This window comes from Hippocampus zosterae, chromosome 18 (genome assembly GCF_025434085.1).
Source record: "Hippocampus zosterae strain Florida chromosome 18, ASM2543408v3, whole genome shotgun sequence".
In the NCBI taxonomy this organism is placed as follows: Eukaryota; Metazoa; Chordata; class Actinopteri; order Syngnathiformes; family Syngnathidae; genus Hippocampus; species Hippocampus zosterae.
The window spans coordinates 5128539-5144712 of NC_067468.1; the positions used below are offsets into that span (position 1 = coordinate 5128539).

A 16174-nucleotide genomic window follows, 5' to 3' on the forward strand; every position below is an offset into this window, starting at 1 on the left:
AAAAGTGCCGTATGAGTGAAACTCATTGACTTTGTAATAACTCTAAACTCTGTTCTAAGAGACAGCATGGGTCTATTAGTTGTCCGACACATGACCCATGTGAATAAATAACGCTGCAAGGCCAGCTCATCAACATTTTCAACCAAAATGACTGTCATAACCACCACGGCAGCGAATATGCTACTCTTCTGACAAGTATCATTCTCACCAAAGGGGTGACGAAGAAAGACGGAGAAGCTATGCTTGTTAGTAACTAATCTAAGATCAACATGTCATCATTTGATACGTGAATTAAGTTCTTAGATAATTGAGGATACTTTTCACAGAAGTCTGGCTGGAAATGCATGGAAGCGCAGCATATCTGTACTTAAAATGCAAAATAGCAGGCAAATTAGCGTCTGGACTCTTCGAAGAACTGGAAACTGGAACAGTTTTCATATGACATACATCAGCTATTATGAGTTACATATTCCGCGAAAAAGATGACTGAAGTATAAAATATTCACATCAGTGCTGTTTTTTGGTTTTTTTTTTTTGCAATAGACTTTTGATTTTGCCTTTTGTGGTCTGCACAATAAATGCTCTCAAAATTACATTCTCGTTGAGGTTTTTTTTTCAATCAATCTAGCTTTGCAAAGACCATACAACAACCTATTCAGAAATACCAGGTTTAAACTGATATTTATATTTGTGATTTAACTTCCACTGAAAATGATTCTAGATAAGAAAATACAGTTTACTGCTGTGCACAATGTGAATTTCAGAAATAAAAAAATGTTGATTATATTAAAAAGGAAACCAATTGCTTTTTTTCTTACATTGTTTAGTTAAAACCCTTGCTTCAGCTTCCTGGGATAACCTACAAAAAAATGCTCCTCAAATTAAGTCCATCCATCCATTCATCCATTTTTTGATCCGCTTATCGTGACAAGCGTCGCAGGACGTGCTGGAGCGTATCACAGCCGTCTTCGGGCAGTAGGCGGGGAACACCCTGAACCGGTTGCCAGCCAATCGCAGTGCACACACATCTGTTTCGGGAACAACCATCTGTGCTCATACTCACACCTAGGGACAATTTTGAGTGTTCAATCAAATGCATGTTTTTGGACTGTGGGAGGAAACCCGAGTACCCGTGAAAACCCACGCAGGCACGGGGAGAACATGCAAACTCCACACAGGAAGGCCGGAGCCAGAATAAAACCCCGCACCTCTGTACTATGAGGCCGACGTGCTAACCAATCGACCTCCGTGCTGCCATCAAATGAAGTCATTGATTAGCAAAGACAAAAACAAATATTTGGAGCCTTGGACTGGATGCAAATGCTTTACTTAAGAATGGTGCATGTGTTGTCTGTTGTCTGATAATCAGCCTAGGCTGTTCGATTTCATTTCAGTCTAATCATCTTTGGACGTTTGTCTTGCTTGGATTCTAAAGTACAAGAATGTAATCAGATAATTTGATGGATGAGATGAGTTTCCAAAACCATAAAATAAATATGTTAATGATTTCCAAAGGTGAAAGAGATCAGAGTATGAACAAATGGGCACAAATTACATGTAGACTAACAACAAAAGGTGATGTGAAAGAGCACTCAAACATGAATAAATGAATAAATACAGAAAGAAAAGTCTTGTTATTCAAACGAAGGCAAACAGACTTTCCACTTAATGACTGGTTTGTGTGCAGGTGAGGTGAGCATCGTCTCAACATCCCAGTAAATCCCGCTTGTTCCCATGGTTTTGTGTAGTTAAACATTTGTCTGCTAATGGGCTAATGGAGCTAAGTAGTTGTGGAGAACCAGACAAAGGGCGTCACCATTGTGTGAGACATGCTCAATTTCACAGCTAAAAGCCATTCAAAGCTTCCTCCCAATCAGATTCACAACCCCTTCTTCCGTCTTCTCATTCCCCCGAGGAGCTTTGACCATTAAATCCAAATAGTTTAACCGTCGTCTCTTTACACACCGTTACTTTTACAATGCTAACACTAAAAAGGCCAAATGGCATTTGTTTTCTTGGCTTATGAGAAAAGAAGTCGAGCCAATGCCCTTGGTTGATTCTAGCGGGCGTTGAGAATAAATCCCTTTTCGGGAAGATCATCAATCAAAACCATAACTTGAGTGGGTGTTGTTGAAAAACAAACAAACAAAAAAAAAAGAAAACATACTTGCATGGAATATTGTAAAAATAAAATCCACTCAACTGCTCTTTTGTAACCAGCTACATCATGCGTCCAAAGAGCAATGTGCTGACACAAATGCCTTTTGGACAGGTACGCTGAGTAATATGGACGGCCAATAAAACGATTTTTCCAAACACATTCGCCTGTACTGCCGCAAAGTGAGACAGTAAAACAGCTACGGAACAAGCTGCGTGATGAAAGACAGGCCCTCACACAGTGCTGTGGCCGCAGACTAAACACAAGTATACAAATGCAATTCTGGGCTTGCAACACTCAACGTACGACAAAAATCGACACACTCAGCACTTTCTGTCTCTGTGTTCCGCTTCCACAATGCATGTTCTCTCGTTCGAATTTCCCTCTTGTTTTACCGGCCCAAGACAAAGTCAATTCAACTTCAAAGTTCCAAATTTGATCGAAAGTTGTCTTAAGACAGAATCTAAAACCACAAGAGAAATACCGTATTGGCCCGAATATAAGACGGTGTTTTTTTTGCATTGAAATTAGACTGAAAAAAGTGGGTGTCATCTTATATTCGGGGTCTATACATTATACCCATTTACGACGCTAGATGGCGCCAGATATCATTGAAGCGAATGCTGAACTTGACTCCCCAGGCTAAAGTGAACCCCTGTCACGAAGAAGAGAAATAAAAAATAGCGGTAGCACGAAGAAGAAAAATAAAAAATAGCGGTAAGCAAGAAAAGATAAAAAAATAATAGAAGAGATAACAGAAAATGGAGAAACATAGCAAAAATCTGGAGAAAAGTGGGTCAAAGATCGGCCAGGTTCACCGGCGGCTGAGGACAACTTATAATGCAATTTACATTTCGAAAACCAGAAGCCATTGATTTACGAATGTGATTGCACTTTAGTTTACATATTTAAATGTTCAGATATTAAGATTTGAATGAGGCAAAATAACATGCTTTTTCTCTCAAATATATTTTATAATCATTTGTTTTCAGATGTAAATGTAATTGTTTTCTTTATAAAAATTAATTTGATGTTCAAAAAGTCTTTTTTCAAACTTGAGTCTTGAAAAAGAGGGGGTCGTCTTATAATCAGGGCCGTCTTATATTCGGGCCAATACGGTAATAGCTACACTCAAGGTATTAAGCAGCCCTTCATGACCAACAATTTCACTGTTCTAGGAACATATCCACGCTGGATTTTCTTTGCACCCAAAACAAACCCAAGAAACAAGAAAGCGGGGGGAAAAACGCCAACCTTGAATGAAACAAGCAATTTCTCCAAGGCAACAAGTTACAGAAGCTCAAGAGAGAGTGCGGGTACATAAGACAGGGGGCATCAGGAAATGACCTCTCCCGCCCTCTGTATCCGCACGTTACACTGTTCCACTTTGTCCGTTTGATTAGCAAGAGACTGAGCGATCAATAACTACTGCTCTTTCATGAGACCGAGCCTGACATTGTAACCCTACCCCGTGCGCTTTTCCTATTTCGCAGCCAATTATGTGATATGATCAATACGCATCAGCAAAGGGATATCCGCACTTCTTGATGTGATTTTGCCGCTAGGGCCTGAAAAAAAATAAAAAATAAAAACTGAGCTCCCAGTGCAAACAAATATACAAACAACCCTCCGAAGTTACCTCCCGTGCGTCATCGGGGTGCATATTATCTGTTTCCTTTGGCAAAAAGAAAACATGAAGCTGTTTGTCTTTCCTGCACGGAAGAAGCTGCTGTTTTCAGAGTCTGTGTGTGCATGCGTGCGTGTACAGCTGGGGTTGGAGGTGTCCGCAGGGGGATGGGAACTGCTTTGCTGGAGCAAAGTCCAGATCTTAATCTATTCCGTGACCGCATGAACCAGCTACAGTCAGGCTAGCATCACCGCAACAGCTCAAATTAGACTCCTGGCTAAAATACTTGCATAATACTGACAAAATGCAGCAGGGCCATAGTCAATACACAGAGTGAAGAAAGACAGATGTCGCTTAAGGACTGAAGAAAGAAAAACTGATGACCACATTTAGAGTAAAAATAATTCATAGAGAAGAAATCAAACTCTTCTGTCATCGGGCCCGAGAGAAACTGCAGGGAAGATATTCAGCCATCTGGCTCGTCACAACGATTATGCGTCTTCTTCTTTCTCATTTCTCTGTGACGTGACGGCGCCCAGCAGAGCAAGGCTGGCTAAGGAGCGATAGAGGCCACTGGAGCCCTGCATGCCCGTGCTAACCAAGCCCAAACAACCACCATGCAGATGGAGCCTCATCAGATATCAGATGGTGTCCATAAGGCACCGTGACTCAAGTGTTAAAAAAAAATGCTGTGAAGTTTCTACCAAGAGGCATTCCTTTGCAGAGCCGAAACACGAGAACCGCATACATGTGAGTGGGATTGTGTCATTGTCGTCACAAGGTGTTTCTGATGGGACCGAGAGGGACACCGAATCTCCTCTTCATATTTGCTTTGCTTAAATTGAAGCAAGGCCAGGGGTCACCAACCATTTTTGCCTCATGGACCGGTTTAATGTCAGACAATATTTTCAGGGACTGGCCTTTAAAAGCCTTTAACTACAAAAAGATAATATGGTATGACCGGTATGAAAACTGTGGTATTTTTGAAACATAATAATAAACACGAATCAAGACACGAGGAACATCCTATCAGGCCGCAAATCTTTCTAGTCGCTATGGTAATGTTTACACGTGCCTTCAAAATAAGATAGACCACAAATACAACATATCAAAGCATTTTATATGTCAAAATAATGGAAGAAAAAAAAACCACCGAAATTTTCAATGATATTTATTGTAGATCTCCATCATACAGTGTCTGGTTAATGTCTAATCCATTCTACTTAGTGGCATTACTGTGTTCAAAGTTCTATTCCTGCGTTACTTTTTTCACCAACTCCAAATCATTTGGAGTTGGTGAAAAAAAAAACTGAAATTTTCAGAATCCGTATGATTTGTGCGATACGCAAGATTCACCACAAAATCCGTATGAACTATGGCTAAATTGTATGAGTTGACAGGTATGATAGCCTTCTTTTTCTTGAAGGTTGTAGGGTGCTCCTCCGTCTCCTGGCTGGGCCTTTCCCCATTCCTAAAGAAACTTTCCAAAGAACTTTGTTTTTTACTCATTTTGCTAGCTCCTGGGTTTCATTTTAGCGGTAACACATGACTGAGAAGCGTGCCTTCACCTGCGTCAAGAGTGACATATCGTAGACGGATGTAACAGAGGATCCGGTAATTTTTTCAAAATAAAACATCTTTCAGATTTTGAAATGAATAAAACGGAAAGTCAATTATGTGTTTTCTGTGTGGCCCGGTACCAAATGACCCACGGACCGATCCACAGCCCAGGGTTTGGGGACCTCTGAGCTAGGCCACAAACCGCCTTCGGTAACCACCGAGGAGGGGAGCGAGAGTGAAGTTGATCCAGGCTGACTGATGCATCTTTTTAAAAAAATAATGGTAGAATTGTCATGTTAAGCCTTGTTTGAGTGTCTGTTATGGTGACCAAGTCACAAAGGGCGGTGGAAAAGCAGCATTTTGATCCGTTTTTACCAGAACAGATTTTACACAAGCTTCATAGTAAGTTGGCGGTAAAAAGGCGTAGCAGTAAAACTGGGATTTGTTCGCCTGTCCCTTTCAGGACATTTTGTGCCCAAACTGTTCAATCACACAGCCGTTAAAGCTCTGCACTCTGGCATAATCAGATGTCTGGCGATGTCAGCGTCACAGTATAACACTTGCTTTCAAGAAAAGGCCTTTGCAGGATCTTGGCTGTTAAAATTCATATGGCACACTGGCGCCAGTCCACCTCTGAAATGCCTCCGTTGCCACACTTCGGAGGACTGGAAATTCACATCAACTTCAACCTTACACATAGGACAACTGGTAATTTTTTATGTATTTTAGTAGAAAAGCCTGGCTCAGCGACTCAAGTTAACTGCAAGTTCAGCTCTTTTATCTAAAGAACAGAGAAGGTCTGAAAACAGATCAAGTGTCAATTTATATGATGCATGCAAGCAAGCACAAGAACACCCCCGTCAACATGTTGTCACCTCTTGGGCAGAGCACACTACCTCACTGAAAAAAAAACGGGGAAAAAAAACCCGTCATAAGTAGCTCTTGAGTTCCGAGTTTGTCACAACGGACTTGATTGAGAGCATCTTTAGTTCTATTTCGAGGTCAAGTGGAAGTCAAGATTGTTCTTCAACTTGACAAAGGTGAAACTCACTGCTGCTTCAAAAAGTCACCTTGATAATTTCCTACGGCTAAACAATCAAAATGATCAATTTAGATGTGTGTCAGGAGAAGTGTCCTTCCACAGAGCAGCGTAATGAAAAAGGAATAGAACAATATGATTTTTTTTCAATTCTTCCATTGATGATCTATCTTATAAAAATGGAAACACTTCCTCCTTGAAGATCCTTTAGTGTCACTGATTTCAAATTGAAAAGTAAATGGCGAGTTCTTGAAGAGACATATTGAAATTAAACTTGTTTTTTAAGGTTGTCTTACGTGGTCTGGAACCATATTTTCAGTGTTCGCCGTATCAGAAACAGCTGCCCTTGTGACATTTGTTTTGATCACCTCGGGCAATAACGGCATGGGCAGGTATGAAAAGGTCAGCGCATATGTCGAAGAATTTAGAGTGAAAAAATATTGCGAGGGCCCTGGGAGAATAATTGCCTCACACAAAAGGTTTGGAAAGGCTGCGCTTAGCATTGTTCACTTCTTGTCAATCCCATTAGCTTTCTGTGACACAGTCGCAGCTGTTCAAGCAAGGATGTGTCCCTAACAAGGTCCATTAGCAGTATTACCTGCATCCGGAGAGCACTGGGGTCAAGTGGTCAACCGTCCACCAAAGGTTTAGATTAAATTACCCCAGAGGGGCGCGGGGGTTGTCAACAGTGTGGACCTCCTCACTCCCAAGTAGAGAATTTTGAGAAGAGTGGGTGGACTATTTTTTTCTTGTTCGTTTGTTTTGTGGTGTATTCACTCTCACTGATTTTATTTCCAAGTTTAGATCTTCAAAGATTTTTAGTTCAAAAGCATAATCTACAAAACATCATGTAACCTGTTTGAGAGCAAAGTCCAGAAGATTTTATCATGATTGATGCTGGCAACCGATTCAGGGTGTCCCCCTCCTACTGCCCGGAGACAGCTGGGATAGGCTCCAGCACCCCCCGCGACCCTAGTGAGGATCAAGCGGTACGGAAGATGAATGAATGAATGAATGATATCCAATCACGTCATTTTCCGCAGATTGGCATCATCTTTTATATTCAAATGAAAGCCAGCTTCACGTTATAAAATAGGTATTTGTAGATGGAAAAAAAAAGACAGTCGAACAAGTACGTCGCGGAGGCCTGCGGTGTTACTTTACGATGTCACTTGGGGCCCCACCCCCATTCGCTCACAGTACAGCAAACGAGAGGGACACAGCCAGAAGAAGCGACGAAAACCAAAAAGAGACTTCACAATACATTACCTTATTGGACCGAATATAAGACGGTGTTTTTTGCATTGAAATAAGACTGAAAAAGTGGGGGTCATCTTATATACGGCATCTAGACGTTATACCCATTCACGACGATAGATGGCGCCAGATACCATTGAAGCGAATGTTGAACTTTTTTTTGGATTGGATTGGATGAAACTTTATTGTCAAATGTACTGTATGTGTAACATACAGTAGATTAAATTTCTTCCCTCTCAACGTAAAACAAGAGGACCCTCTGCGTATGTCCGCATATCCGTATATCAAAACAAAAGTTAACAAAAAAAATGACTACCCAGGCCAATAATCATTTGTTTTAGATGTACTGTCTTGAAAAAGAGGGTGTCGTCTTATAATCAAGGCCGTCTTATATTCGGGCCAATACGGTATTACACAGCTGCGTCTGTCCAAAAATACTTCTGTTTGAAGAGAGCGAAAGGTTCCATTACAAGCTTATGCATTAATGGAGACAGACACACGCAACTAAATAACAAAGCACTGCCCTGCACTTGTCTTCTTGAGACATTGCTAAGACATCACATCACATGCACTGCCATTGTATATTTGGTGGCATAATATCAGTTCATGCAGGCTGTCAAATGTTCACCGTAGGATCTAAAAATGCTTAAAAATTAAACAGCTTGGAGTGTTTTCACCGTGCTCGGTATTTGTTTAGCCCTTACCTAGAATGAAGTGGCTTAAAAATAATTAACTCATTCTCAGTCTTTCGCTCTAGGCCATGGCGACAAATATTTTGGTGGCAGCTGGGCAAAGAGGAAGAATCTCAATGACTGTAAGTAGGGAAGAGGCCGGTGTCAGCCCCGTGTCAAATGCGGAGCCCGGTGGCGTGATGGGAACGCTTACACGCGAGCAGAAACAAAAGCAGTGATGTGCGCACACACCTGAGTCATCCCAAAGGTATTCACAACTACCTCGTGAACAGGGAAAAAAAAAAGAAGAGAAGGAACTGGTGAAGAAAAAGCAGAACATAAAAAAGGTCTCAGAGGGCCTCATCTTTCAGGCAGCCTGAGGCGCTGGATTCACAATATGCTCACCTACTTGGAGCTCTGATGAATCTCCAAACATCAGCGCTTATTAGGAATCCACTTAAAAACCTTGAGGTTAACATTCATGCTTTACTGCCTTTAAGAATACAAGCAGGGATTTCCCTTTCTTCCGGAAAAAAAACAAAAAAAGTCAAAGTGGCTGCTTCACAAAGCAAGAGCTGTCTCTTTGTTCTTGTGGACTGAGACTCAATCCGATATAGGAGTTCTTGAATTTGCTACCGTGACTACACTCTAAAATTGCTGCGCCCAAACACACCGCTTCGGTTGCTTTGGATTTCAGACATGTGAATGTGTTTACTACGGCTCACTGCTCACGATTAAAGTCATGAATATCACAATTGGTCCTTCACTGTCTGTGAACTGGAAGCAGCATGAATAGACACTCCCTTTTAAAGTGCATTGAATTCACAATACCAAAGACTTTCCTTTTCTTTTTTTTTTTTTCCTGAATATGGTACGTCCAAGTAGAGTCCAACATAAAATGTTACGTCAGGTCAAACACACTTGAGGTCATGACTCAATTAACTGCAAAGCATAATTACATACAAGAATCCGCGTGTGAAACTACCAATTGCCATGCAAGTGTAGCAGCTAAAAAAAAAATAAAAAAAGTTTTGTCAAGAACAAATAAAGCAAAAGCTGTGCTTGACCTCCTCTTCATTGGGCTAAGCCACAGACTGTGTTAAAGCGCATGCTTTGACCTTTCCCTTAGGATAAATCATGATATTGCTTCTGTTCGGCTGCCAGCTTTTTGTTTAAACAATTTGTCACCACCTCCCCATTACCCCCAACACGTCTCTCTCTGCAGATACTCATCATGGGATTAGTGGGAGGATCAAAGTGTGCTTGCCTGACCTCTCGCTCGCCTTGTAATTAAAGCAGTCCAGAGATTTGTGGAAGGGATAAATTGAGGCTAATGGTGGCTACCAAGAGAAACGGAAATAAAGAGATACAGTACGATTCATAAGATAAGCAGAGGTGGGCATTCTGTCCCTGGGACGGAACGGCGACGGACAGACGGACGCCCATTTTGGGAATGGAGGACTTGAAGTTTTTTTTTAAAAGGACTGTCCAATCAACGGTTTAAGGGTCGCTAACCAGGTTAAATATGTGGTGTCAGGAGGCAAAATAACAAAGCCAGAATGTAGCTGAACACTGTATTTTCTTAATGGGCCATTAACAGCACAACACTAGTTCACTTAGTCTCCATGACGGAACTCTTCTCCTTCCTTTTTCATCTCATCTCTTTTTATAGCCGGTGGCCCGGTAGTCCAGTGGTTAGCACGTCGACTTCACAGTGCAGAGGTACCGGGTTCAATTCCAGCTCCGGCCTTCCTTTGTGGAGTTTGCATGTTCTCCCCGTGCTTGTGTGGGTTTTCTCTGGGTGCTCCGGTTCCCTCCCAAATTCCAAAAGCATGCATGGCAGGCTGAGTGGAAAACTCCAAATTGTCCTGAGGGTTGAGTGTGACAGCGAAGGGTTGTTCGTTTCTGTGTGCCCTGCGATTGGCTGGCAACCGGTTCAGGGTGTCCTCCGCCTACTGCCCGGAAACTGCTGGGATAGACTCCAGCACCCCCCCTGCCCTGCGACCCCAGTTAGGATAAAGCGGTTCGGAAAATGGATGGATGGATTTCTTTATATAGCAACACTGCCACCTAGTGTACAGTCAGAAAACATAAAGTACCTACAGACACCCATTTCACTATCGATCAAGACAGCCGGTTCAGAAAGCGTTGTATGTGTTGTATGTCTCTCTGTGTCCGCCCACAAAGATGCTTATGCCCCTCCCTCATTATCCCCCTCCCCCCCCCAGTTTCGGCATGGATTTTTAAAAATAAAGTTTATTATTATTATTATTGTACTTTATCGTATTTTTGTGTTGTGAAAAATTATTTTGAGTTGTTTATCACATTTAAGACATTTAAAATATGAAGAAAGAGTGATGTTATTTTTATTTGATTGATGGCCAGTCTAATCTGCAACAGCAGGAAAGTGGTTAAGATTGCGCAATTGTCTGTGTCTCATGTGTTGTTTTATGTTGTCTTTTTTTTTGTTAACTTTTCTTTCGATGGTGGTGCGGACACCCGCAGCGGCTCCTCTTGTTTCTTATTTTATGTTAAGAGGGAAGAAATTTCATCTGCGCTGTATGTTACACATACAGCACATTTGACATGAAAGTTATATCCTATCCAATCCAATAACGACATTACTTAAAATAAGGTTTGGTACGCGGGGCCATACACGATGAATACGTCAATGTTTGCATGCGAGAATCCTGTACATTTTTCGAAGTGCGGCATGTCATGTGTTTCGTATTTTATGGATGATGCACTTATCTCGTTCAGCTGTGTCGTGAGCGCTTGTAAGAAGAGGTCTATGTGAGCATAAGTAAAGATGTCAACATAAATTTTGGTGACCATCGATTTCAGTTTTAGCACATTACGTGACATTTAGATTCCTATTTTACGGGTTTACGTTTGCCTTTGGCATGACACACTTGCGTGTAGTACAGTGATCCCTTATCGCGGTTAATGGGGACCGAGATGGCCCGCGAAAGAGGAAATTCCGCAAAGTAGGTACTCCCCTGTTCAGGTATATGTACATGTGTATGAGTACACATAATATTTCTCAGGTCAAATTTAATGGTATACATGCATGTAGAAGTAAATGTCTGTAGTGATTAACATTACTTAATGCTATATATACTAATTTATATATATATATAGAGAGAGAGAGAGAGAGAGAGAGAGAGAGAGAGAGAGAGAGAGAGAGAGAGAGAGAGAGAGAGAGAGAGAGAGAGAGAGAGAGAGAGAGAGAGAGAGAGAGAGAGAGAGAGAGAGAGAGAGAGAGAGAGAGAGAGAGAGAGAGAGAGAGAGAGAGAGAGAGAGAGAGAGAGAGAGAGAGAGAGAGAGAGAGAGAGAGATTATATACCTGTATATACACATATACTGTATACAGTATATCATACAGATATATAATATTTACCTATATATATATACATATATATATACACTGTATATATGTACATATATTATATATACACATGTAGAAGGTTAGGATAGTGCATAAATAACAAAATACAGTGCACATAAACAAAGTAAGGGGGGAAGAGGCCGGCCCCGACATGAAATATACATGTAGTCCTGTACATGTTGCTCCATGTGACTCGCTGTTGTTTTGCTGACTTCCACTGCCTCTCCCGGACCATACAGCAGGGGTCTCAAACTCAGTTCCTTGAGGGCCGCTGCCCTGCATGTTTTCCAAGTCTCCCTGTTGCAACACACCTGATTCAAATGATCAGATCATCAGCAAGCTCTGCCAAAGCCTGACATTGAACCTGTTCATTTTAATCAGGTGTGTTGCAACAGGAAGACTTGGAAAACATGCAGGACAGCGGCCCTCCAGGAACTGAGTTTGAGACCCCTGCTATACAGTATATATATATATTTTTTTTGATGAATGCTTTTGAAAAATCCACGATGCACTGAAACCGCAAAAAGTGAACCGGGAAGTAGCGATGGATCACTGTACAGTATTTAGAACTCCTAACACTTCACAGCCAGTTACCTAGAAGTCCAAAAATGAGTATCATGGGTACAACAGATTGGAACAAAAGGGGACAGAAATTTACTTGCAATGTATCCTTTGGCTCAGAACTATTCCGGACTTCGGGGTGCACAAGAGGTAATAGAAATGCTTGCCGCATTCTCATTCTGCCACTGTGGTCAAATGAACTTCCTGTGGCGGCCAATGCTTCCTCATGCTGGTTGTGGAAACGTAATTCAGCAGAAGCACAGAGGGAACACTACAGAAATTGAGGCGTGTGGTTGGGGGGGAACTGCAAATCCACTTCTGTTTATTGTTTAACTTCCTAGAGGGATTGCAGCTCTTCCATATAGACACAATAGCAGTTAAGTTTAGACGTGAATGTTTTTAACCCCCCCCATTCACACACCCAAAAAACAAATACAAAGATTGGCGTTCTGGCTTTTTTTTTTTACATGACAGCAACAACAAACATCTGAACTGCTCTCCGAATGCCATCGTTCAAGAAGACATTGTTCACTGTTTCCATGCAAACAAATCACATACACTCCGATGACCATTGCGTTTTTGCAGGTTCGTGTGGATCATCATGCAAGGCAAACTTTTCAAACCGAATGTTTCTATGTTGTTGTCATGTCAACAAACTACTTTAAAAAAGCCCACATTGTAGTCGCGTTTGTCAAATGTCTTCCGAGCACGCACTGCTGGCTTCCCAGCACCAGCATCTTCCCCGTAGTTTAATCTAACACGCCACACCCATCTGCTGCTCGTACTTGGCTAGAAACATCGAAAGGGAAACAGTTGCAAATTTCTGGAGGCGCTCACGTTTAATTTCACTTACACACAGAGCAACTCGCAGCATCGTTACATTTCCAGCAAACATTTAGAGGCTTGCTTGCCATCACATGGGCAAAACATGACGTGGCACAGGGGTTCAAAATATCCATGCGGACGGAAACAAAACAGCAGGAATGCAAGGGTGGGATACTTTCGCTTTTCAATGCATGACTTGAATGGACCCTGCACGGAAGTACCCATTTAGCAGTGCAGCTCTATCATTTGCGCTGCGGCCAAACAAGTGGGTGTGTGATTTAACATTCTAAAGTCCAAAGTGGATTAATAAAACGACAGTTTGCCTTTTGTGAAAAAAATAAAATAAAAAATAAAATACAAGTGTGAGGTGCACAGTCAAGACCATCACCTGGAGGTGTGGGGGGTGGGGGTGTGTGTGTCTTACAGACTCACCTGTGACATCTGAGGTCTGAAATTGATCTCCTTCAGGTCAACGGATCCAGGGGAGAGATTGTGCAACATCTGGCACAGGAGAACCCCGTCACGCAAGGCTTGCGCTAGATCGAACACGGCAGCTGAGGGCCACACGACCCGGTGGTTTTGGGGCAGAACCTTGCAGTCTATCAGCCACCGTCCGCATTGCCTCCACTCCTCCATATCTTCGTTTTTTTTTACTCCACGGTAAATATACTCAAAATCTCACGAACGCAAAGGAAAAGGGATGAGCCCGCGAAGCGTGGCTACCGCACAGTCGCTCCCTTGTTTTTCATTCAGTATTATGCAAATGCATAACTTTTTCCTGCGTGTGGTGGGGCAAATGCCAGCCGTCCGATCCGATTAGAGTGGCGATGCAAAGTACTGAAATCAAAGCGGTAATAAACACCACCCTTTCTCGTGGGTCGACTTCGCTACACGGCGGCGGTGTCACTCGAAAACATTTTCCTCCTCTTCATCCTTAAAAAAAGTTTCCCAGGCAAATACAAACATTAAAGCGTCCCCATCGAAAGTCAGCGTGGTGCAAAACAAAACAGCTGGTTTGACAGCGACTGCACGCTAAAACAGACACGCGCACTGGGTCAAAGCGAGGCAGCCGACCACGCTAAGAAAAAAAAGATAAATACTTGGAGCGCGCGATCATCCTGTTTGAACAACACAAAACAAGGCACGCCGGGCTCCAGCGGAAACATCCAGCCGGGAGGGGAACAATGACTTGATCCGATTTACGTCGCGTTGTTGGGCGCTTGGAAAGCAACGCGCCGAGTGCCTTTCCTTTGCTCTGCTGGGATTTCAAACGCCTGGCGAGTCCTTTCTCTTTTTCTCTGTCTCCTTGTGTCCCTCCCCGGCGAACTAAAAAGATGTTCAAGTCCCAAAACTCGCGATCAGAGAGACGCAAACGTCCGGACCAAGCGTGCGCTCTTGAAGGAGCTCGTGCGTGCCGCTGGCATCTCACTTCAGGTCAAGCCTCAGAACGGTGTTGACACTTCGTTTGAGAACCTCCACACATCGTCCATGGACGTAAATTTCGAGTCTGCCCTTTCTCCTTTTTTTTTAAAGCTGCGTTTCATGGCACGACCTCTGCTGGTGGGAACTTAGCACTGCATGGGCAGGGTTAAATAGCTTTGGTGGTCCCACATCGCTCGACTAAATCAAACATTGTACTCAATTAAGTCAAGATTTTTGTTTACTTGAGAATAATATGGATTAAGTAAAACTGATTCGCCAAATAATGACTAAAGTAAAACCTCCGATGTATTATTTTTCAATCAGAGCTCGAATGTTCAATAATGTCGTTAAATCAATATCACAAATTAAAAAATATTCTTTTTTGTGCGGTGTTTTGTCAACAAACAGTTCCTTGACAAAAAAAGATGGCTAGGGGAAGTAGAGTCGGAGTATAGAGGAAATGTAGTGGAGCAAAAGTAAAATTTTACAGTAATAATAAAAACCATTGATACAATCTTTGTTTGTTTGTTTATTGAACACAAAACAGATACAGTAATAATTTGACAGAAAATAAGGTAGATAAAATAGTAAAAAGAAATAAATCAGTCTTCATTCAACACAGTTATTATGTTCAAGGGAGTAGGAAGAAGTAAAAAACTCATCTAGTCCTACCACGTTATGTGTTTATATCTACTAAATCATTTTTATATCAATCAGAAAAGAAAAAAGTTAGAAGTAAGAAGTCTCCATTTAGGCTCATACTTTACCCTTAACCGTGATATTTTTACAACTTTTGGTTTGTATCGCGATTATATACATCCACATCCTGGCACTCTTGTGTCAATTTTCTCTTGTATTCATAATGGATATTTCAATACCTTTCTCTATTTATCAACTTAGTTCTGATTTATCCTTTCATTCATTCATTCATTCATCTTCTGTACCGCTTGATCCTCACTAGGGTCGCGGGGGGTGCTGGAGCCCATTCCAGCCGTCTCCGGGCAGTAGGCGGGGGACACCCTGAATCGGTTGCCAGCCAATCGCAGGGCACACATAGACGAATAACCATCCACGCTCACACTCACACCTAGGGACAATTTAGAGTGTTCAATCAGCCTGCCATGCATATTTTTGGAATGTGGGAGGGAACCGGAGCACCCCGAGAAAACCCACGCAGGCCCGGGGAGAACATGCAAACTCCACACAGGGAGGCCGGAGCTGGAATCGAACCCGGTACGTCTGCACTGTGAAGCCGACGTGCTAACCACTGGACCGCCCTTGTTCTGATTTATCATTATATTTAATGTTTAGAATTTATCATTTTAACTCTGATCTGGACTCTCCGCGCAGGGGCAGGGGTTTCCAGTACCTGGTCGACTGGGAGGGCTACGGGCCGGAGGAGCGGCAATGGGTGCCCCGCTCCTGGATCCTTGATCCGTCCCTTTTGCGCGACTTCCACACTGCTCATCCGTCCAAGCCGGGTAGTCCGCCGGGAGGCGTCCATTGAGGGGGGGGTACTGTCATGTCACGTACCCGCCAGCAGGTGGCGGGCTTTTCCCTCCGCCAACTGCACACCTGTCCGTAATTTCGGGCTGATTATCCTCCTTTATTAAGAGGCTCCGGCAGTCCACTCACTGCCGGAGAATTCCACGCCGTGCCATTGTTC

At 42.6% G+C, this 16174-nt stretch overlaps 1 protein-coding gene across 8 annotated transcripts in view; it reads right to left on the reverse strand.

Annotated features, from left to right (window-relative positions):
• Positions 1-14611, reverse strand: part of vav2 (vav 2 guanine nucleotide exchange factor) — a 147819-nt gene extending 133208 nt beyond the window's left edge. For 5 of the 8 annotated variants that reach the window (XM_052050249.1, XM_052050248.1, XM_052050245.1 and 2 more), the window contains exon 1: positions 13519-14611. In XM_052050249.1, the coding sequence (XP_051906209.1) occupies positions 13519-13722 (204 nt within the window). In that variant the 5' untranslated portion in view covers positions 13723-14611. The remainder of the gene's footprint in view (positions 1-13518) is intronic. The other 3 variants (XM_052050252.1, XM_052050246.1, XM_052050250.1) reach the window with 1 other exon arrangement.
• Between the last annotated feature and the right edge of the window lie 1563 nt (positions 14612-16174).